Genomic DNA, 23,540 nt, shown 5'->3' on the forward strand with positions numbered 1-23,540 from the left:
AATGATAATTAAAATACTCTGAGTGGGAAAAGAAAGAATCTTTGGAACAGTTCCTTGCCTATGTATTTTCAGTTTAAAAAGAAAAAGAACCACAAGTAAATATTGAACTCCAACCGATAGATTTTTTTAATAGTTGTATGGGGATAGAAATCCTAAAATATGAAACACATAATGACAGAAATGGTTTATAAGTAATTGAATAAGAATTCATGAGTCCCTTTCTATAACAAATAAAAAATAAAGGAGAGGGGAATTTCAACTTTTAAATGTAGATGGAATGGAGTTAAAACTCACCCTTTGTAACCATCACGGTAATAACTAATTTTAAAAGGAGTTAATAAAAATTCTAAAACCAGTGGATAAAAGTTTGATGAGGAATAGGACATTTATATAATCTCAAAACATCCTCACAAATTACTTATTAATTACAATGAGAAAAATTTTATAATGGAGAAAGTGGGCACTGTACTTGAACCAAGGGTTCAAACTTAACATCACCAATAATGAGATAAACTGACATCTATGCCTACTAATGTGATGCACTGAGGGACATAAAAATCACGTCTGTGGCATTTCTACCAAAATAAACAACCTGGAGCTGATCATGGGACAGAGGGTACAATCCTAATTGGGCTACCCTTTACAGAATAACAGATCTATACTCTTCAAAAATGTCAGAATCATAGAAGATTTTTAAAAAGTTAAGACACTATAATAGATTAAATGAGAGTGCATGGACATGACAAATAAATCAAAGCATGATCCTGGGTTGGATCAGTGGAAATGGAATGGATAATTCTATAACTAGTTAACTAGCTAAAAGTACTACTGAGAGTATTCTGGAATCTGAAAGAACAACTGAAAAATTAGAAGTAAATAAAGAACAATGCAAGTATAAAAGTAACGTAATAAGAAAAACAAGAAAATGTGTACTGTACTGGAAAAATACTTGAGTAAATAGTAAGAAACATTCACATATTTAGCAATTCAACATACTATTAACTTGAATGAAAATATGATAAAATTATATTAGAAATATGGGGATAAAGCAAATGGACAGAAAAATGGTATAAAAAAACCAGACTCTCATTTACCCTTACAAGAAGTCAATCAAACATGTTTAAAATTAATAAATCAAGAAATAATAGTATAATTAAATCACTTAGAAATACAGAGGTAAATACCAGGAGAAATAGCTAAAAGTTTAAAGCATTTGCCTCTGAGGAGCAACAATGAAGGGTAAGAAGTATTATTTTTCATTTTTAAGCTTTTGAGTAGGAACTGAATATTTAACTATATATGTGTATATTTTTTTTATTAAAAAAGTTAAAGGTCACTTTTTTAGGTAAGAAAGAAACATGTTTAAAAAATAGCTGGCAAATAGGAGAAAACAAAATGAGTATTTATTAAGCATAATGGAGTGCAGACCCATTTGAACTAGGATAAACAGACCCACATATTTCTCAATAGTCCCCAAGCAATAGTTTATTACAGTGCAGAACAGCTATTTATTTACAGAAATCAATAATATCAATTTGTTTTCAGTCTACTCTAACAGGGTAAGGAAGAATGATACATTTTTGGAAATATTCTCATCAAAAAATGATGAAGACAGTAAAGATTGAGCACCTGAAGGACTAAGCTTGAGTTGCCATGATGGTTCTGATGATAAATGAAGATGAATGAGTTTAGGCAAGAAAGCTCATTGGTACAAAAGGTCTAGGTTCTAAATAAGGGTTACAGAGACATTGATGATCAATTTCAGACTGTCTCCTTCACTTCAAGAACCACCAAAGTAGTTTTTGTTAGACAGCCTGGGCTGGTTTGGGCCAAGATCTAGTCAATATGTAGTCTGCCAGTGATGTAGGTAAATAAGATAGAGGGATAAAAAAAAATTGAGCATCCCAGCCAGCTGAATATCGAGTGCGGGGATGCACAGATGTCAGAGCATGTTCCATGCAGTCAGTGACCAGGTTCAGGTTTGTGCTACAGTTCAACAGCCCTTGTTTGATGTCATCGTAAACTGTATACAAAAAGAGAAATGGTAGTCAGCAACCTAATTCCTTGTATTTTCACCTTAAGATCCTGTTGCACACAGTCACAGAAGTCTAAACACATAAAATTTCTACACAGATTAGGCTGATCAGTCTTATGCTTTCCAATATGACAGCCACTAGCCAAATGTAGCTGCTGGACACTTAAAGCTAGGATGAATGAAACTGAATTTTTCAATTTTGATTAATCTATTTAAAACTCAATTCCATTTTTGGAAAACTTGTAAGTATGTTTGGAATAACAGGAATGTGAATCCATTCAATTGAAAATTCAGTGGGAAATTTCTTAACATCTTGAGATATAATTGTGTATCATAAAATGAAACCATTTAAAGTGTACAAATCAATGTTTTAGTATATTCAGAGTTGTGTAAACATTGTCACAATTCCCCAAAAGAAAATCTATACCCATTAGCAGCCACTCCCATTTCCTGCCAAACCACCCAGCAGTAGGCAACCACTAATCTACTTTCCATTTCTGTGGATTGCCTTTTGTGGACATTTCATACATTGCGGTCTTTTGTGGCTGGCTTCTTTCACTAAGTAAAATGTTTTCAAGATTCATCCCTATGTGACATGTATCAGTACTTCATTATTTTTTACTGCCAGAAAATATTTCATTGTATGGCAATACCAGTTTGTTTACCCATTCATCAGCTGATGGACATTTGAGTGGTTTCTATTTTTGGGCTGTTATGAAAAATGTTGCTGATAACTATAAACTTTGTTAATCTATAGATGAGGTATTTTCTAGGAAAACTTAACATCCAAATTGAGATCTGCTGTAAGTATAAAATACACATCAAATTTCAAATACAAACTAAAAAAATATATACTTTTTAAATAACTTCTATTGATAAAAAGTGTTAAAATGATAGTATTTTAGATATACTGGATTAAATACAATGTGTTATTAGAATTAATTTCACCCATTTCTTTTCCTTTAAAGTGGCAACTAGAGAATGTATGATTATACATGTGTATCTCATTATATTCCTATTGGACAATACAGACCTAGATTATTCTGATCCATGGACAAATATATGAATAATTTAAATTCCTTTTAAATCATGCAATACATATCTTTTTCCTTTAAGATATAGTCACTTAAGTGGTTTTTTATTTAAGTATAGTTGATACACAATATTACATTAATTTCAAGTACAGAGAACAGTGGTTCAACAGTTATCTGTATTATTAAATCCTCCCCCCCAACTAGTGCAATCACTGTTTGTCAACAGAGGAGCCGAATCGCTGGCTAAATTCTTGATGTACTACCATCCCTGTGACCAACTTATATTGAGAATTTTTGTGCCCCTTTATCCCCTCACCCTTCTCGCCCACTCACCCTAACCCCTCCCCAGTGGTTTTTAGATTCCACAAATAAGTGAAATCATATGGTTTTTGTCTTTTTCCACCTGGCTTATTCACTGAGCATAATACCCTTTATGTTCATCCATGTTGTCACAAATGGCAGGATTTCTTTCATTTTTATAGCTGAATAATATTCCATTGTGTCTATGTACCACATATTCTTTATCCAGTCATCTACTGATGGACAGTTAAGTTGTTTTCATATCTTGGCTATTGCAAATAGTGCAGCAGTAAACACAGGGCCACATATATCTTTTTGAATTGGGGGTCTTGTTTTCCTTAGGTAAATTCCTAGAAGTGCAGTTACTGCATATTATGGTATATCTAATTTTAGTTTTCTGAGAAAATTCCATACTGCTTTCCAGTGTGTCTGTGTGTCTATACCAGTTTACATTTCCACAGTGTAAGCGTGTTCCCCTTTCTCCACATCCTTGCCAACATGTTTTATCTTGTCTTTTAGATAATGGCCATTCTGATTGGTGTGAGGTGGTATCTCACAGTGGTTTTGATTTGTATTTCCTTGGTTAATGATGTGGAACATCTTTTCCTGTGTCTGTTGGCCATCTGTATTTCTCCTTTGGGAAAATGTCAGTTCAGGTCCTCTGCCCATTTTTTAATTGGTTATATGTTGTTTTGGTGTTGAGGTGTATGAGTTCTTTATTCTGGATATTAACCTCTTATCAGATAAATTGTTAATGGATCTATTCTCCTATACTGTAGGATGTCTTTTTTTTGTTGCTGGTGTCTTTTGCTGCACAGAAGCTTTTTAGTTTGATGTAATCCCATTTGTTCATTTTTGCTTTTGTTTCCCTTGCCTGAGGTGATGTGTCCAGAAAAAAACTGCTCATGCTTATGTTTAAGAGATGTTTACCTACATTTTCTTATAAGAATTTTATAGTTTCATGACTTACATTCAAGTCTTTGATCCATTTCAAGTTTATGTTATATGGAGTTGATCCAGTTTCATTCTGTTGCATATAGCTGTGCAGTTTTTCCCAACACCAGTTGTTGATGAGATTATCTTTTGCCCATTATCTATTCATAGCTCCTTTATCATACATTAATTGACCATATATGCATGGGTTTTTATTTGGGCTCTCTATTCTTTTACACTTATCAATGGGTCTGTTCTTGTGCCCATACCATACTGTTTTGCTTGATACAATTTCAATCTTTTTGGATTTATTGAGGCTTTTTTTGTGTGCTAATATGTGATTTATTCTGGAGAACATTCCACGTACATTTGAGAAAAATGTGCATCCTGCCGCTTTTGGATGGAATATTGTGTATGTATCTGTTAAGTCCATCTGATCTAGTGTGTTGTGCAGTGCCTCTGTTTCTGTATTTATTTTCTGTCTGGATGATCTGTCCATTGATGTAAGTGGGGGTGTGTTAATATTCTCTAATATGATTGTACTTCCATTTCTCCCTTTAGATATGTTGATATTTGTTTTACATATGTAGGTGCTCCTATGTTGGGTGCATAGATATTTAAAATGGTTATATCCTCCTGTTGGACTGATCCCTTTATCATTATATAATATCCTTTATCTCTTGCTTCTTTGTTGTGAGATCTATTTTGTCTGATAGAAGTCCTGCTACTCTTGCTTTTTTCTCCCTATTATTTGCATGAAATATCTTTTTCCATCCCTTCACTTTCAGTTTATGTATATCTTCAGGTCTGAAATGAGTCTCCTGTAGGCAGCACATAGATGGGTCTTGTTTCTTCATCTAGTCTGCCACCCTTTGTCTTTTGATTGGTGCATTCAGTTGATTTACATTTTTGATAGGTATATAGTTACTTCTTAGTAAATTCTATTTTCCTACTGATTTCTATTTTCAAACTATATGTACCTATAAGGGGGTTAAATATGCCCTAATAGACAGTTAAAGCTTTGTGGAGAAGAACTTAGAACAGTGGCTGGCCCTCTGGCATGTTGGAAACTGCAGTTCCCTACCTATGAGTTCTGAGAGGCTTGGTCACTGTGTCTTATCAGCCTTTCCTTGATCCAATTTCTCTCCACTCCATTGATAGTCACCCTTTTAGGCCTGATGCACCCAGAAGATAAGGATGTAGGTCAGAAGTCTCTGCATATTCTCTGGACTACAGTATTACTTAAAGCCAGGGAAAGGGGCTGCTCCTATCTAGCATAGGGCCTTTTTTTTGATGGAAAAGAGCTGCTCCCTTCAGCCTTGTCAAGCTGCTGACTTCTTTGTGTGAAGAAAATGCATCCCTTCCCCTAGGAAGGTGGAGCCTCATACCAGTGTACATGGCTTACTTCTACCAAGAGTACTGCTTTGCCTCCACCCCCAACTGCCTCCTCCTCCAGGGAATCAGAGTACATTCTTACATGAAATTGAGCCATCTCAATTCCACAAGGCTCCCATGGCCTGCACATGAGGCCTGGGAATGGCTAACAGGGCCCTGCAAACTGGTCCTTAACCTCTTCCCACCTATTCTCTCTTTTCTCTCGCAATAAGACACAGAGTTTATGACTAGGCCCTTTGTTACCAAAGGGCAGACAATGTTGAAGGCTGGACTTTTGTTGTGCAGGCCTTCCACACCCACCCTGCAAAACTACACAGGGGGCCCACTCTCAAGCCCCAGAGGCTCCAGGTCTCTAACCATATGCCTCCATAGTGCTCAGGTGGTCAGGCCCATGGGTGACCCAGGAGGGCAGGCCCTGGCCCTAGGTGCCTATATGGCCTCTACCTCAGCCAGGACAGCCATCATCAAGCAAACCATGGGGGCACTGGACTTTCCCAAACTCCTCCTGTCCTGGGAAGGCTTTGTTGAAGGAGCTTTTTTCTCAGAGGATCTTCTAATCACCCTCCACCAGCCCTCTTTTCCCCTCTCATACAAGTTTATCTTATCAAAAGAAAAGCTCACAGGCATCAAAATACTTCTGTCCATATGTTTCCTTAATATGAGCAGGAACTTCCTCCCAGGCCTGCTTTACTTTCTCTGGGATCCTCTTCTGGTCTGTCATTCCAGTTCTAAAGTAGCCAGGTTCAATTATGCTGACTTTCACCCCAAAATGTTGAAGCTCACGCCTGAAAAAAAAATTTCCCAAGTTAACTCCTTTGATTGAAAGATACCACAATTTCAATGTTCTCAGGGAGGAAGAAACAAAACAAAATTAAAAAGGTTATAAAGCCACCTTTACTGATTATTTTAAAGGATAAAGAAATGCAAAGGAAGATAAATAAAACTGAAATATCCCTAGTCCAACAAATGGGGCATGATTATACAAACTACCATAACCATTCACTTCTACATCCATTCTCTTAACAGAGTTAAGTACCTACCATGTGCTAGACACTAGAGGCATGAAGATTATGTGGGATAAGAACCACTGTTCTAAAGAAAAGCACCCCCTATCAAACCAAAACCTAACACCTTCCAAGGAAGAGCACCAGAAAAAGAATCTCCAGGTGCCTGTATGTGCCAGCAAAGGTGTAGAGTTTATGCCTCTGCCCTATAAAGTTCATTTTCCTTGTGGCTTTCTCACTGATTCTCACCACACCACATCTCCATTGCCTTTAAAACTTTAACTCAACTGTGGGACAAAACTTCCTTTCCCTGTTTATCCTTATCTAGTTAAGGCAAACTGGAATTTTCTAAGGGAATTAAGCAGTGATTTGAATGTTGGAAAAACCTATCTCTGCTCTTGGCCTGAGAATGAGTAAAGGAGTCTAAGAGATCAGTCATGAGTGGTGGTAAACCAGCCAGGAGGCAGCAGCCTGGTAGAGCTGGATGGGGCCTCAGGCAGACAGGAGGCCAGGAGTGGAGCCTGTCACGTGGTAGTAATGCATGTAATTTCCTCAATTACTTCCCTATTCCCCTCCTGAGCAGAGAATATGCACTTGTAACAGGTGTATACCAGTCAGAGTGTGTGATAGGCCAAATGATGGCCCCCAAAGATATCAAGTCCTAACCCTGGGAACCTGTAAATGTTCCCTTATATGGCCCAGATTTTGCAGGTGTGATTAAGTTGAGGACCTTGAGGTGGGAGATGTGCTAGATTACCCAGGTATGCCCTAAACAAAATCACAACTATCTTTATAAGAGAGGCAGAGGCAGATGTGAAGACCAAGAGAGGAAGAGTAGGCAAGGTGACCATGGAGGCAGAGCTTGGAGCAATGTGGGCACAAGCCAAGGAATGCTGGTGCCCCCCAAAAGCTGATAGAGGCAAGGGGTGGTTCTTGCCTGGAGCCTTCAGGAGTGTGGCCCTGTTAGCACCCTGATCTCAGCCAGTGATGCTGACTTCTGGCCTCCAGATCTGTGAGACAGCAAACACGTACACCATAAATTATCTGTGGCAATTTATTACAGCTATCACAGGAAGCTAATACATGGTTCCTAAAATATTCACAGCTCATTTCCAATTAAGACCACCCTAAGGTCAGCCCCTGCTAAAGGGGAGTTTGTGCAGCAATATTTTATGTCACGTGACTGCACCCTCATGTCCACAGCTGACAGGACCAGGGAGCATACTGGATGAAAGGAGAGCCCTTTTTAAGACTGGAGAGCGGCTCTGCCTGTATTTGACCAAGGAAAACTACTAAACCTCTCTGCCTCAGTTTCCTCAGATGCACAGTAAGGATAAAAATACTTCCTCATTGGATTCCTATGAAAAGTAAGTGATTTATTGGATGTAAAGTACTCAAAATAGTGCCTGACACATAATAAGTGCACAGATATATCACACGATGTGGTATCAGCTGGTACACAAAAAAATGAACTCAGCTGGTAGAGTCCTCTTTCAGGAATTAAAAAGTAAAGGGAAATATAAAAAGAAAGAAGCAGCGGTTAGAGGGACATGAAGCTGAAACAATGTATGAAAGAGAGCCAGGAGAGGCAGGACCATTAGGGGTCATGGTGAACTGAAGTTATCAGGAAAAAAAGAAGCTACTAGATAAAAGATGATAAACAGAGTAAAGCAGATGAGCAACTGGAGAGAGTTACCATGCAGAGACATGGACAAGGTCCCTTAAAAGAGGAAAGAAGATAGCTATCTTCAGGAACAAACTTTTGTCCAGGATTCCAGGATAAATCTTGAGACTTAAAGGGTGATGTGGCAGCAGACAAAGATCTGGGTTAAAACACAAATCTGTCATATCCTGGTTGTGGCAGATGAACTTTCAGAAAGATATTTAAATCTGAGCCTCGGTTTCTTATATGAAACACTTGTAATAATGCTCACATATCAAGATTTTGGGAGAGTAAAATAACATAATGTAGATGAAACCAACTAGCACAAAGCCTAAGACACATTTGAGTGTTTAATAGTTGCTTTTGTTTTAACTTAAGAGGGTTACCTCAGGACATCTGAGAAGGCTTCTACTCCATACTTGGAGCAACAGTAAACTCCTCCAAGGAAAGCAACTCTTCCCAGAATGCTGGAGATATTGACAATCCTCCCCTGTGCTTTCCTCACCAAGGGAAGCATGTTCAAGGTCACCTCAATCAAACCAAGGAGGTTCACTTTGATGGTATTCACATAGGCCTCCAATGCCAGCCACTCAGTAGGGCAAACTGTGTGGAAGGTACCTGCGTTGTTAACCAGACCCCAGAGTCCTAAAACAGTAAAAACCAAAGAAAGAGTTCAGTTTCAGACAAAAATGACAGTTTTCCTTGATTGATCTTTCTGTTGAAAACAACTAAAAATGCTAGACAAAGTGTATTTTTTAATCTGAAATATGTCTACCAGTTAACATGAAAGTACAGAAGATCAGGCCAAAAACTAAGAGAGGACAGGGGGCTGATTGGAATTCAAGCATTCTGAGGGCCTTAGATGAACAAAAAGAAGGTCAAGATACTAATTTTACACATTTAATTGATAGATTAAATATGCAGTGAAATTTGTAGAGGAACCACTAAAGAAACAAATTGAATATATTTCAATTTAGTAACAGAAAAGGCAGAATAAATATTCAATCTTTTCAAAAGAGGGAAAGAAACAGGAAAAAAGTGGGACAAATAAAAAGTACAAAATAAAGATGGTGGAGCTACATCCAATCATATCAATAGTTATGTAAATGTAAGTAAAGGAAATATTCTAGTTAAAAAACAGAAATTGATCCTTTTTTATATCCAGTCATGTACTAGTTACAAGAGATTCAGACAAAATATGGGGAAATAGAAAAGTTGAAAGCCTAGGGATGGAAAAAGGCCCTGAGGTAACAGGTCCTTGTAACTGATGGGATAGTGACGTGCTACATGAGAGAAGGTCCAAAAAAGAAAAACAGCCTGGTGAGAGGAGATAACAAGGTAGACTCCTTTAAATTTGGTGAGTTTGAGACATCAGCAGAATTTTCTGATAAGAAATCCAGCAAGGAGTTGGAAATTCAGGTGTAAGGAAGGAGCAGGAGATAATTCAGAAATCAAGGGCATAAAGGTAATAAATAAAACTATGAGTAGACGGGATCCATTCAGCCTTTGTTGAACCCTTAACATGTACCAGGCAATATGTCAGAAAATGGTGATACAAAAATGGGTAAGAGAGGCCCAAGGAGCTCGCAGCTCACAAATGGGAGAACATAACAAAAGCAGTAACACAACAGGAATAGACAGCCACACACAGCACAGGGGCTATAGTGACCTATAACTCCTGACCCTGCCTGGAGTACATCCTCAGATAGGAAGTAATATTTTAAAGTAAATTTTACAGTCAATTTTGAAATTTAAAGTAAACTAAAAAAAAAAAAATTAAACATTCTGCAACCCAACAAAACAATTTTATTGCTAGTTTGCAACTCCTAAAACACCCCAGATGCTCTTCAGTAGGTGAATGAATAAACAAACCGTGGTACATAGAATGGAGTATTATTCAGTGATATAAAGAAATAAGCTGTCAAGCCACAGAAAGACATGGAGGAAACTTAAATGCACATTGCTAAATGACACAGGTCAGACTAAAAGGCAATAAACAATATGATTCCAACGATACGACACTTGGGAAAAGGCAAAACTATGGACACAGTAAAAAGATGAGCAGTTGCCAGGGTTTGGGGTAGCGGGAGTAGGAGAAGATGAGCAGGAGGAGCAGAGGATTTTTAGGGCACTGAAACTATTCTATATCACATGCAGTGGTAGACACGTGACATTTTACATTTTGCAAAATCCATAGAACTAGACAGCACAAAGTGGACCACAATGTGAAAGACAGTTCATGATAATGTGTCATCCATAACTGGCTCACGAAGTGTAATGAATCCACCTCACCACACCAATGCAATGTGTTGCGAGGGGAAGGTGTAAAGGGGATTGTACATGGAAATGTTGACTTTCTGTTCAACTTTTCTGTAAACTTACAACTGCTCTAAGAAATAGTCAACTAGAAAAAAATAAAAAGCAATGAAAAACGTTTTAAAAAGATCAAATGCTGATTTCAAGGAAAGCCTATATTTTTAAACAGCAGCCAAGGAAGAAGAACCAGTTTCTTAAGGACACCTTGATATTTCTCAGGTTCATTTTTCAATGTAAACATTGTTAAGGAATCGCCACAAAAGAGCCAGCTGTTCAAGTGACAAGCCAGCATTTCAGGCCCTGCCCTTGAGATCTGATAGATGTATATAGGACTTTAACATCTTCATGCCTAAGTAAATGAAAGGAAATACTTCTCCACACCTCTGTGCCCCACACGCTTCTTCACCCACTGGGTGGCCGCAGCGATGTTGTCTGTCTTGGTGACATCCAGGATCACTGTCTCCAGCCTGTCTGACGTCTGCTGTCTCAGCTGCTCAGCCCCCTCCTCTGTCAGACACGCAGCCAGCACCCTCAAGCCTCTAGTGTCCAGCTGCCTGGCCAGCAGGTTCCCGAAGCCCGAGTCACAGCCCGTGATGAAGACATACTTGTCTTGGAGGTGGCTCACTACCTGCCTCTCCCGGTACCAGCGCAGGAGGTAGTACAGGCCCACGAGGACCGCCAAGTACAGCCACATGGTGAAGGAGACCTCCGTGCTCTTCAAAAGAAGAAAATAACTTTCAGTTTCTTCCTTCCTTTTTGTTTAAGCAGTGATCCACTGAGTATTTACTATGTGCCAGGCATTGCACTAGGTGCCAGTACTCTGAATTAACTGATACTTGGTCTTGCCCTCAAGGAGTCACAGATTAGAAAGGGATATCAAGGAGGTAACCCAATGCAGTGTGATGGGTGCTGTAACAGGCATGCACACAGTCAAAGGAGGCTGCAAAGGAGGATGACCCATGCCTGCAGAGTCAGGAATGGCTTCATAAAGGCAGTGATTTTGGAACTACTTCCAAAACAGGATAGGTTAGAGTTCACAAAGTGGACAAGGATGAAAGGACATTCCAGGCATACATGAATGGAGTGGTGAATGCACAAAATGTCCCGTACCTACAGGCAGTTTAGCACGTACAGAGCAGAGCAACTCAGAGGAAGAGATGAGAGATGAGGCAGTGAAGGGCCAGGCCATGAAGGGTCTTGTGGGCAGACCACACTATGGAACATGGATGTTACCCTGTATTACAGTGTGCTATTAGAATGTGTTCAACTGAAGAGTAAGACCTTCAGATTAGCTTTAGAAAGATCTGTCTCACAATGGGAATGGAGGACAGACTTGGCAGTGGTGTGATGAAGACAAAGACATCAGTTAAAAGACCCTGGGTTTGGGTGAGAAACTGTAGCCCAAGCAGCCTGAAAATACAGACACATCATGCATTGCTGAGATGAGTGCTCACGGGTGCTTATACTTCTCTGTGTAGTTCTGGAGAGGTGCCCACCATTCTCTGGCAATCTATAGATGTTGGTTGAACTAACGTATGACTCATAAAGACATATAGGTAAGGGTCAGAGATGGGTGTGGGCCCTCTAGGACATCATTAGGCCTGTATCACAATACCTGCATGGGGCGAGTCTGTGCAGTGCAAACTCTCTCAGCTTGGCATAAGGCCTTCCCAGTGCTCTGGCCCCTGGCTTCTCCTTAGCCTTCTCTTTACCACCTTTCTCTTGCACTCTATTCTTTAGTTAAAACAAGCAGCTCTCTGCTTGCCATTCCTCAGCACCCAATTCTCTCTATAGTTCCTCCTTTCCCAGCCTTCATCCACTTGGCAAATAACACTCATCTGTTAAGACTCAACTGAATCATCAGTTTCATTCAACAAACATCAATTCAACATCTACTATGAGTCAGACACAATGTTAGGCACTGCTACACGGCAGTGAGCAAAACAAGGTTCCATTATTCATTGAATTTACAGTTGAAGTGCAAAGACCTACAAGAAAACAATTCAATATAATAGAAGGACAGGATGCTGTTGGAGCACTCTAGAGAGACCTGAGAAGTTTCCTAGAGAGACTAAAATATAAGTTGAAATCTAAAGGATAATATAATAATAATAGTTAACACTTGCATAGCTCTTGCTGTGCACCAGGCCCTCTTCTAAGCATTTTCATATTAACTTACAATTCCCACTTATAAGGCAGACCCTATCATATTTCTGTGTGTCAGTTCATATGCCAACATAGGATTGGACCTGTAAGAGATTCACTGGGATAATGGAAAAGAGTGAGGCAAGAGGTGGTAATGCTGGTTAAACCCTTCAGAAAGGAGAGAGAAAAGGAAGGAGGATTTGAGAGGAAGGTCCTTTAACTGCAGCACAACCCTAAGAAAGTTTGAGCCAGGCCTTGAACAAAGACTGCCCAACAGGGCCTCACACTGGGAAGAACTGGCTGGGCTCTAGCGCTGTGGTTATGCTCAGTCATAAGCTGTGGCTGCCCAGGAGAAGCAAGCCTCAGTATAAGTACCACAGCAGATCTGCAGGTGCAGCACCTGGACGCTGTTGAGTCAGTGGTGCTCCTCGAAGCAGCTTCTCTTGAAGGGAGATCTGAGCAACACACCTCATGGCTGCCACATTATTTTACAGATGAACACTGAGGGATATGTACAGCATGGGGCAGAAGAGGAAGAGTGACTTCCTCCCCTCTCTTAACCTACCCCCGGAGCTAAGAGAATTGGCCACTCCCTCCTGGGTGCCCCCTGGAGCCTGCACTTGAGTTTTTCGTAATGTCCACTGCTTCTCCCCACTTGTAGACTCTAAAGCCATTGAGAGCCCAGGCTAGGTATTTATCTGCACCTGTACAGTGAATAGTGCATAACAAGGACTATTTTGTTAGATAGATAAATTAATGCAAAACAAAAATATGGGAAAAACAAAGGGAGAAAAAGGGAAAATGGGCCACAGAAGTAGAAGCAAGACTGCTGAAGGAAGCCAAGAGAAGAGGGGCTTAGTGAGGGTCAGCCATGCAGCAGGGAAGTCCACTGAGTCCTAGCATATCCCTGGTGGTCTTATTCAGCAGGCTTCACGGGAACGAAGGGCACAGAAACACATCTGCAGTTGGCTGACGGATGGACTGGAGGGCAGGAAGTGGAGCCAAGTGGGTACTCTTCTTTCCAAAGCCTGGTCTGGGAAGGAGAGGAGAGAAGGCAGGAGCTAGAGGGAAATAAAGGGTCGTCATATTGTGATTTATAGTAAGAAATAAATATTTGGTCTTAGTCTATTTCTAGCACAGAGATCCTAAAACACTTGGAATTTCTTAAGTGATGGAAGTAATGAAGGTGTCTTTTGGTGTGGTAATGAAGTCATGTTGAGAACACACCTAAGGATGGGGACTGGTTGCCAAGAGACCTCTCAGTCCCATCCATCTGACCCTGGGAGGAGAGAGGAGATGGAGATTGAGTACAATCGCCAGTGGTCAATGATTTAAATTGATCATGCCTATGCAATGAAGCCTCCATAAAAACCTGAAAGGATGGGACTCAGAGGGTTCCAGGTCAGAGATTTAGGGAGAAGGCATGGCACTTCTGCACCTTTCCCCCTATGTTGCCCTCTGCATCTCTTCTGTCTGGCTGTTCTTGAGTTATATCCTTTCATAATAAATCCAATAATTTGGTAAGTAAAATGTTTCTGTGAGTTCTGTGAGCCACTCCAGCAAATTAATCAAGCTTGAGGAGGGGGTTGCAGGAACCTCCAATCTGTAGCCAGTTGGTTGGAAGCAGAGGTGATAATCTGGCTTGCAACTGGCATCTGAAGTGAGGGGAAAAGGGTAGTTTTGGTAGGACTGAGCCTTTAACCTGTGGAATCTGACATTATGTCCTGGCAGACAGTTTCTGAACTGAGTTGACCTGCAGGGCACCCAGCTCAGAGAATTGCTTGTTGGTAGGGAGGCACCCACCACCACCATCATATTGTAATTGGTCCAGAACCGTTAAGTGTGTAGGGGAGTAAAAATGGAGAAGCCAGTAAGGGGGAAAAAATAACCGATAGAGACTTTTACTCCCTCCCTTCCCCCTTTTCTCCCTTTTCCCCTCCCCCTCCCTTTCCCCCTCCCTGTTCTCCCCTCCCACCCCAAGCTTGGTGCCTCTCTCCAATCTGAGAGCTCTGTGTTCTCTAGCCAGCTGCTTAAATCAGCCCTATTGACATTCTCTGGTGCACTGTAGTAACAGACAGCTTCATCCTGCCTGTTTACTGACTAAAAGGCTAATTTTCTGATGCCAATCAAAGGTGGAAATCAATTTCTTCCATTAGGGAGAAGCTGGGGCCCCACGGCCTCCCTGGATATTACCATATAACCATCCCATACTTGGCAGTGAGAGGACCATGATTGCAGAAGAGATAATGCCAGGACAGATGGAATTCCAAAACATGGGTCAAACCTGAACATGAATCAAATACCTAAAGATGCCTGGACTGTTTTAAGTATCAAGCCTCAAAGTGGTGTGTGCTTGTTTCTATAACCATGCATCTGCAAAAGCTGTGAAATCACTTATGTTCCTGCCTTTGACCCAGGGGATTTATATACTTCCATGCTATTTCTTAATTTATCAGTTCTAGGCATTCTCAGCTGACTCCCTGTTCTGGTAAGGAGAATTTAACTTTCTCACACTGCACTGTTGGTCTGTCTCTTTCCTTCTCATCCACATGGTGCTGCCTGGTTAATTTTCTTTAAGGAGGTTTGAAGTGGAACCTAAAAAACACCTTGCATGAAAATGGCAGTGTGTAAGTTAAGGCTTCTACTGTTTACTTGAGGCCTAACCCTTACCTTGGTCTTCCCCACTTCTTGAAGCTGCTCTCCCATACAGAGCTTGAAAGCTGAAAGTGCCTCTCAGACCACAGCCCTCTAGTATCTTTGGTCCTTCCCCTGCCCCATTCCCTACATCCACCTGCCCCCATCTTTCCTCCCACTGTGCCCCCCATTTCCTCCATTTCTTATTCAGTCCTTTCATGGCTTCATGTACCCCCCTGTTCAACCTGGGTCTCGCAGCAAGCCACTTGGGGGATGTTTTACTGGTACCCGAAACCTTTACCATCCCCATTCTCTAGCTGCCAGCTGCCAAGTAAGGCTAGAGAAAGGCCAGAGAGCAAACTCAGTTATTTGTACAACAAATTGATGTTACTGTGTCTTGGCTGGAATTTCACCAGTGCAATGCAAACTTTGTTTGCCTCTATTTGTCTCCTCCCTTATGTTTTCCCAGTTCCTGTTCCAAATCTTTTCCAACCTTCTGATTTCCAAACCTCAAGTTCAGCTGGCTCTCCTTCTATAGATGAGCTCATGCCTTGCCTCCCTACCAAAATCCAGATCAGCTCAACCTCCATGCTCCTCACTTCCAAACAATGGCCCAGAGACTCTTAACTCATGCCCACAACATTCTTCCTATCATGTCAGGGGCTTCCTGGTCCACTAAGGGCTCCTCTCCTCCAATGTCTCTATGTTGTAGAGAAGTGGTTGCCTAGGGCTGGGTTTGGGGAGTTGGGGGAAAATGGGGAGTGCCTGCTAAAGGGTAAGGGAATTCTGTTTGAGGTAATGGAAATGTTCTAATATTGATTATAGTATTATTAATAACTGTGAATATACTAAAAACTACTGACATATACTTTAAATGGGTAAATTGTATATGTGAGTATATCTCAATTGAGCATTTAAACAAATAAAATAAACAAGACATCATGAATATGTTAGAAGAGGATGCATACTGTGGAGTAAGGAGGGTGAGGACTTTTCAAGGAGGGTGAGGACTTTTCAGCATTAAATGTGGTGGCCAGAGTGACCTTGCTGAGAGAGCATCTGAGCAAAGGAACACAGGAGATGAAAAAGTTACCATGCAGTGGGTATGAGGAGGAAGGAAAGCACTTGAATGTACAGGAGGCAGATGCCCTGGGACCTAGTGATTGGGTGGGAGAGTTCTAGGATGATTCCTAGTTTCAAACCCCTGACATGCAAGGATGGTTTAACATACACAAATCAATAAATATGATACAGCATTTTAACAGAATTAAAGATAAGAATCATATGATCATCTTAACAGACACAGAAAAAGACTTGGACAAAATTCAACATTCCTTTATGAAAACTCTCAACAAAGTGGGTATAGAAGGAGCATACTTCAACATAACACAAATGCCTGACAAGCTCACAGCTAACATCATACTCAAAGGAGAAAGACTTTAAGTTTTTCCTCCAAGATCAGGAACATGACAAGGATGCCCACTGTCACTATTCCAATTCAACATAGCACTTGTAGTCCTAACCATAGCAATCAGGAAAAGAAATGAAAGTCATTTTAAAAGCATCCAGAAGGTCCCCAGAACCACCACATCCCCCTTGCATATGAACAGTGCCTGACCACCATTAACAGCCAACCCATGAACCTTCTCTATGGACTAACTACCACTTCTCATTAGCCTGTCTTCCTTATCTATAGCCAGGGTGAACTTAACAAACTTTATGTCCTTTAAACCCCTCATACATGTACTTTGTCTTATTGAGTCTAGCAGACAAGTTGTTTCTGTTAACTGGCCTTGCTACTGACGAAGCAGAAACTTCTTGTCCCATGTCTCACTCTGTTTTCTTAGTTGCATTGGTACCAGCTCAATTAACCCTTTTATTTGAGAGATCTCTTAGTCTGATTTGTCAGTATGTTCATGCAATGGAATGCTATATGGGAACAAAAAGGAATGAACTGCAGCTGTGTTAGGCAGAAACACAGAAACGAGATTTAGACACATATGAGGGACAAGTAATTCTGAGAGATAAATTCCTCTCACAGTCATCACGAGAAAATTACAAAAACAGATCCAGACAAACCCTAATAGCAGTGTAGATGAACTCCTGACCACGGCCAATACTGTTCTATGGCCATGATCAGGAAGAAGAGGCTAGGGCTCAGGAAAAGGAAAAGAGGAAGGAGACCCAACATACTCAGCTATTAGCCACCCATGTGGCTCAGTCCATGTCCAGAGGCTCACCAGGTCCTGACCAGAATTCTAAGAAAGATAATAAGTGTAGCATCTATCGTGAGACTGGGCATTGGACTAAGAGCTGTCCTAATAGAGATAAGCCTCCACAATCTCCCTGCTACAAATGTAAGGAAATGGGTCACTGGGCTGCCCTTTGCCCCATGGGCTGCAGGGTCCCTGGGCCATTGGAGCTGCCCATGGTCCTTGAGCTCCTTTCACAGGAAGGAAGAGGCCCTGGCCGGTCAGCCCCAATCCATGACACCGACATCACTGGACTAGAGTCTAGGGTAACCATGGACATGGCAGGTAGAACAATATTCTTTTTAATTGACACTGAGGCCTCCTACTCTGTCCTCGGTTCCTATTTTGGAACCCTATCCTCTTGAACTTGTATAGCACTCGGAGTGACAGGGACCCCTACTACTCGACCCTTTAGGGGTCTTCTCCATAGCCTTTATTTTTCACATCCATTTTTAGTTGTAACAGAATGCCCTATTTCCCTCTTGGGATGAGACATACTAGAAAAATTACACACCAGGATGATTTTTAGCTTTCCCCCGGCTAGTCAAACTCCTCTCCAACTTCTGGTTGTTCCCGAACAAAACCCCATGTTCAGCTTTTCAGGACTGGGAATAGTCTGTTAATCCTGACATTTGGGATGAGGGAATCCCAGGAAGGGTTAAGCATGCCACCCCAGTAGTCAACCAGCTCAAAGATCCAACTAAGTTTCCCAGCCAAAAACAATATCCTATAAAGCCCGGGCTCGTAAAGGCCTCCAGCCTCTGATTTCCAAATACCTCAAACATGGGCTGCTAGTTCCAACTAATTCACCATATAATACTCCAGGCCTGGCCATCAGAAAGAAAGACCAGACTTATTGCCTAGTACATGATCTAAGAATTAGCAGTGAGTCAGATCCTAACCCATATACTCTATTAGGAACTATTCCACCTGACACCGTGGTTTATAACTCTAAATCTCAAAGATGCTTTCTTCTGCATCCTCTTAGAAAAACAGTCACAGTGACAATTTGCTTTTGAATGGACCACTCCAGAAAACACCTCTGGTCAGCTAACCTGGACTGTCCTCCCCCAGGGGTTTAGAGACCATCCTCATCTATTTGGACAAGCTTTGTCCCAAGACTTGGCCCACCTGCACCTGAACAATGGGGGCACACTTGTACAGTATGTAGATGATCTTAATCTGTTCCTCCACAAAACAAGACTCCAGCAATTATACCATTCAAAACCTTAATTTCTTAGCTGAGCAGGGATATACAGTTTCAAGGGCCAAAGCTTAGTTAGTAAAACAATAGGTCACTTACCTGGGAATAATCCTTACTCCTGGAAAAAGAGGCCTTTCTCTAGACTGAGTTTAGGCCGTTATTTCCCTTCCCCAGTCTACTACCCACAAATAACTCAGGGCTTTCCTAGGCCTAACAGGATATTGCCAAAGCAGACCTGTCTCTTGTATAAATATTTTCCCTCAGGAAATATGTTCCTAGCCTACTTAACATGAATGCTTACTAGTCCCCACTTATGAAAATTCTTCCGAGTGGGTTCTAATAGATACCAAAAGGAATTTCATACAATGGGAAAACAAAACTTCTGGAGCAATCCGCTACACATCTCAGGACCCTTTCAACCCTTAACAGGAGCTGTATTAGCAGGGACCCTATCTGCCTGGGAAAATGAAAACAACAATCTCACCTGCTTATTTTCCATTGAAACTAATTTCTGTCTCAAAAACCAAGGAGTCTTTTTCTTATGCAGATTAAATACCTACTTGTGCCTCCCAGCTAATTGGACTGGGACTTGTACCCTAGTCCACCTGGCCCCAACATTGACATAGTCTCCAATAAGCAATCACTGACCATTCCTCTGTCTTACCACTAAGAGCTAAATGAGCTACACAGTCACTCCTCTCTTAATAGGCTTAAGAATCACCATAGGACTAAAGAAGCACTGGCATAGCTGGACTATCTCACTGTCCTATTCTCAAAGCCTGTCCAAAGATTTTTCTGACAGCCTAGAAGAAATTGCCCAAAGTATTATAACTGTTCAAAATCAAACAGACTCCTTAGCAGCAGTCACTCTTCAAAATGAAAGAGGAGTGAACCTCTTGACTGCTGAAAAGGGAGGCCTATGCCTCTTTCTAGATGAGCAATGTTGCTTTTATGCTAAACAGTCTGGCCTAGTTAGAGACACTGTTCAAAAGTTTTCTGAACATGCTTCCAGAATCCAACAACAACTATAAGAATCCTGGGGCAACTGGTCCCAGATTTGGAGCTGGACATCCTTGTTGCTTCCCTTGGTAGGACCCATACTGATATTTCTCCTAGCCCTACTGTTTGGACCATGCTTACTAAATCTCTTAATTAAATTTGTTTCTTCCAGACTAAGGTCCATCGAGGTCAAAGTCCTGTTGTCATGAGGGTTCAAACCCTTGCCAACTGATGAATCAGCTGTCTTCCTGGAATCCCTAGATGGGCACCCTTACTGTCCTACTCTCCACCATCCCAAGAGTCAGCAAGTAGAGGGACCCAAATGACCACACCATCCCTCACTAGCAGGAAGCAGCCAGAGTGGTCATTGCCCTCATCCCAATGATTTGGGTCCCAACTGCCTGATGGGGGAATGTTAGGCAGAAAGACAGAAATGACTGTGATGGAAAGGAGAAAGGGCCCCCCAAAGATGACTCAGGGAGCTGATCAAATAGAACCAGAAAGCCAGAAATGACTCAGAGAGTTAATCAGATGAAGCCACAGGGTCCAAGAGTGATTCAGGAAATGTTCAGGGTCCTCCCAGATAAGAAACATCAGAAGCACAGGCACAGCACAGCACAGCACAGCCCTGTCCCCATTTTCACCAACCAGAACAAGCCTTGAGAGCTGACAGCTGTCAATCAAGGACCTCTCTGCCCAGCCAAAACCACATAAAAGAAACCTCAGAATGAGCATCCATGCCTGCCTGTCTTATCTTAGGCAGGCCCGCTCTGTTACTCTATGCAGTGCATTAAAATTTGCTTTGCTTTCTTGACTTTGGTTTCTTGTCTCACTCTGACTTCCCTGCAACACCGAGCCGAGTTCCTGCCTTCCTAACAGCTGTATGCAATTAGAGGAATGAATCTCACAAACATAATATTGTGAAACAAATGAACACACACTATATGATTACATTTATACAAGGTTTTACAAAACTAATCTCTGTTGCTACAGGTCGGATTAGTGTTTACCTTTGGGAATGGGAAGGGGTCAATGCCTGAAGGAGATTCTAGGGGTTGTCATAGTGCTGGTGATGTTGTTTCTGGATCTGTGTGGCTTTAACAGATGTGCTAATTTTGTGAAAATTCATTGAACTGTCCACTTATGATCTGTGTTTTTGACTCAAATTAGTAAAATAAAAACACTCATCTGATTAAAAAAAAGAAAGAGAAGAAAATGGAAAGAAACAGTCTGAGGAAAATTGCATTTGGAATAAAATTTTTACTGAGACAGGGATTGTGGGTGTAGTCAGAGTAGGGTGAGGGCCTCTGGATAAAGCAAAGCAAAATAATTATAGACAGAACAATGTAACAATGTGCAAAGAAGTCCCTATTGAAACTGTTAAGCATTATGCAAAGTCAAGGTCACACTAATTCTCTAGGGTAAAGATATACCTAGACCCTATATAGGGTAAAGATATACCTAGATCTCACTGAAGATGTCTAGAAATATAGACATCTTCAGTGAGATCAGTTAAAGCTCAAAAGGCCAGGAGCAACTTGGCCTGGAATGTTTGAGTGTTCCATAAATAAATAAAAAAGGGTATCTCAGCATAACCCATGGCTTCACTGTATCTCAACTATAAACAGCCCTAGCAAACACACACAACAACCCAGCCCACCTTGGGGGCAGCGCAGGTGGTACAAGTCTGCAACCTTAGCCCTTAGCCACATTCCTGAAAATCCTCAACGGACTATAAATCCCCTAGACAACACACCATCGCAGGCTCTCTTGTCCCCTCCTGGAGTGAGCCAGAAGTTCTGTTCTCTTACTGTATCTCTCAATAAAAGCCTCTCTCTGGCTCTCCTATCTTGGGTGTTTACTAAGTTAATTCTTTGACTCCACAAACAAGAACCCCGGCATCATTACTAAGAACACTGCACTTGTACACTGGGCAAGATACCACATGGTAAGCCCTGTCCTGCATTTAGTACCTGGGCGACAATTTGTCTTTTCTGAGTAAAGAGTATACTATTTATTATTAAAAAATTATCTAGTTCTTCACATTATCTTAGAAGTTGGGGGCCAAATTTAATACACTCTTGGTAATCCTATTAGCCCTTTTAGATAGCATTTTTTCTTCTCTTTTGTCTTTTATTACTTGATTTGTCTTTCTTTTTTTTTAAACTTCTTTTTGCATTTTAATAACCCTGCTGTATAGGTGCTTTTATTTAGGCTACCTCAAACTCTTTCTGAAGATGCTACATTTGTCCAAGAATAAAACTTAACAGATTCTCCAATCTCAGCCTCATTTCAAAAGCTGACTCAATTCCTCTGCCACATGGGAGAAAATTAGCAATACTCCAGCATGTGATGACTTGTAATGGCATTTTTAAAAATTACCATACTTCATTTCATATCAATACATAAAATTCCACCAAGAGAAAGAAAAAATGTTACCTGAGGATTTCTTGTGGATTTCAACACTTCTTATTTAACTGCCTTTGGAATTTTACTTCCTCTGTTCTCCACAGGATCAGAAATGCAGCAAGTAGGAAGGAATAAAGGGACTATTAAACCCTTGTGCACTGGCCACGTGGGTAAAAAAAAAAAAGAAAAACTATTTCATCACTCCCACTGCAAAGTGCTTTCTGGCAGCGGGAAGTGGGGGTGGCATTAGGGCAGGAGCCAGTTTAGACTACAGAGCTTCAGGACCACAATTCTCTTGGCTTAATTAAAAAAGCCCATTTTACTTACTGAGAGTTTCAAAATCTGACCCCACAGCTAGCAGCATTAACCATGAAAGAGCTGATTTCCCCCCACATTCAAGAATCCCAACCTAGCGAGCATGCCCAGGAGGTCTTTTTGGTAAGGAAAAGACCTCTCCACCCTTGAGGATATGCAAATGCACTTGTCTCTGCTAAAGGATATGCAAGAGACACTCCCAATTTTTAAACAATACTTTTCAAAATACCAAAGAAGTGAAGATAAAAAAAGCAGAGAAAACAATGGTGACAAAATGTCTTTCAGAAATCAAAGTTGAATAATCTTTCAAGAAAATAAAAATCATAATCAAGACCTTTCTCCAAAGAGACCTTATCCTCTTTCCAACCCAAAACACATGCATTCACATTTGCTCAGGGCAAGTCCAGTTCTGGAAACTTGAAAGGACTCCAGGAATACCCAGTGGGCAGCACCCCTCCTCCAACACTGCCCTTACCTGCATCCTGCACTGCTTTCTCAACACCTGCCCTTGTAGCAATAGAGTCCAGGCTGCTCTACTGCCTTGTCCAAGCTGGCAGTTCTCACCAGTGACATCCTGCAAATCCGGGGTGGGGAAGTCTCGGGGCAAGATACCTCTAAAACCAAAATCAGTCAAAGGGAGAAATAAAGTTTAAAACCCATTTATTGCTTACAAACTGCAGTCTAGGGCAACTCTCTCTCCTGCTTCAGCAGAAGCAAGCAAGCAAGGACCTCCCCCTAACCTCTCAGGTTCAGATAAGCCCTCGGTTGGCCAGGTAATTACCCATTGATATAGAGATAAACTTCTCTCCACTCCTGAGGATATGCAAGTACACTAAAATCTGGAAATATTACAATTTTACCTACACATCCCTACTCAGCTGGAGAATCAGATGTTACAGGCA

The 23,540-nt window shown here is 41.1% G+C and overlaps 2 protein-coding genes across 3 annotated transcripts in view; one reads left to right on the top strand and one right to left on the bottom strand.

Annotated features, from left to right (window-relative positions):
• Nucleotides 1–23,540, top strand: part of LOC108384624 (bMERB domain-containing protein 1-like) — a 145,642-nt gene that overhangs the window by 80,671 nt on the left and 41,431 nt on the right. The gene's annotated exons all lie outside the window — the stretch shown is intronic.
• LOC108402619 (17-beta-hydroxysteroid dehydrogenase type 6-like) lies at nt 1,382–22,512 on the bottom strand. The gene is made up of 5 exons (XM_036992420.2): nt 22,354–22,512; nt 11,062–11,395; nt 8,751–9,009; nt 6,319–6,482; nt 1,382–2,023 (listed from the first exon to the last, which is right to left on the bottom strand). Exons 2-5 carry the CDS (start codon nt 11,372–11,374, stop codon nt 1,806–1,808), a joined length of 954 nt encoding a protein of 317 aa, XP_036848315.1. The 5' UTR covers nt 11,375–11,395; nt 22,354–22,512; the 3' UTR covers nt 1,382–1,805.

Source organism: Manis javanica, chromosome 10 (assembly GCF_040802235.1).
Source record: "Manis javanica isolate MJ-LG chromosome 10, MJ_LKY, whole genome shotgun sequence".
NCBI lineage: Eukaryota > Metazoa > Chordata > Mammalia > Pholidota > Manidae > Manis > Manis javanica.

Excerpts from the sequence above, each read along its gene's own strand:
- LOC108402619 (XM_036992420.2), bottom strand. The coding sequence starts at position 11,374 with ATGTGGCTGTACTTGGCGGTCCTCGTGGGCCTGTACTACCTCCTGCGC. Across the intron at positions 6,483-8,750 it reads GCCTTCTCAGATGTCCTGAG|GCGTGAGCTTCAACATTTTG; the intron begins GTAACCCTCTTA and ends TTTTTTTTTCAG. Across the intron at positions 2,024-6,318 it reads ACAGAAGTATTTTGATGCCT|TTTACGATGACATCAAACAA; the intron begins GTGAGCTTTTCT and ends TTTTGTATACAG.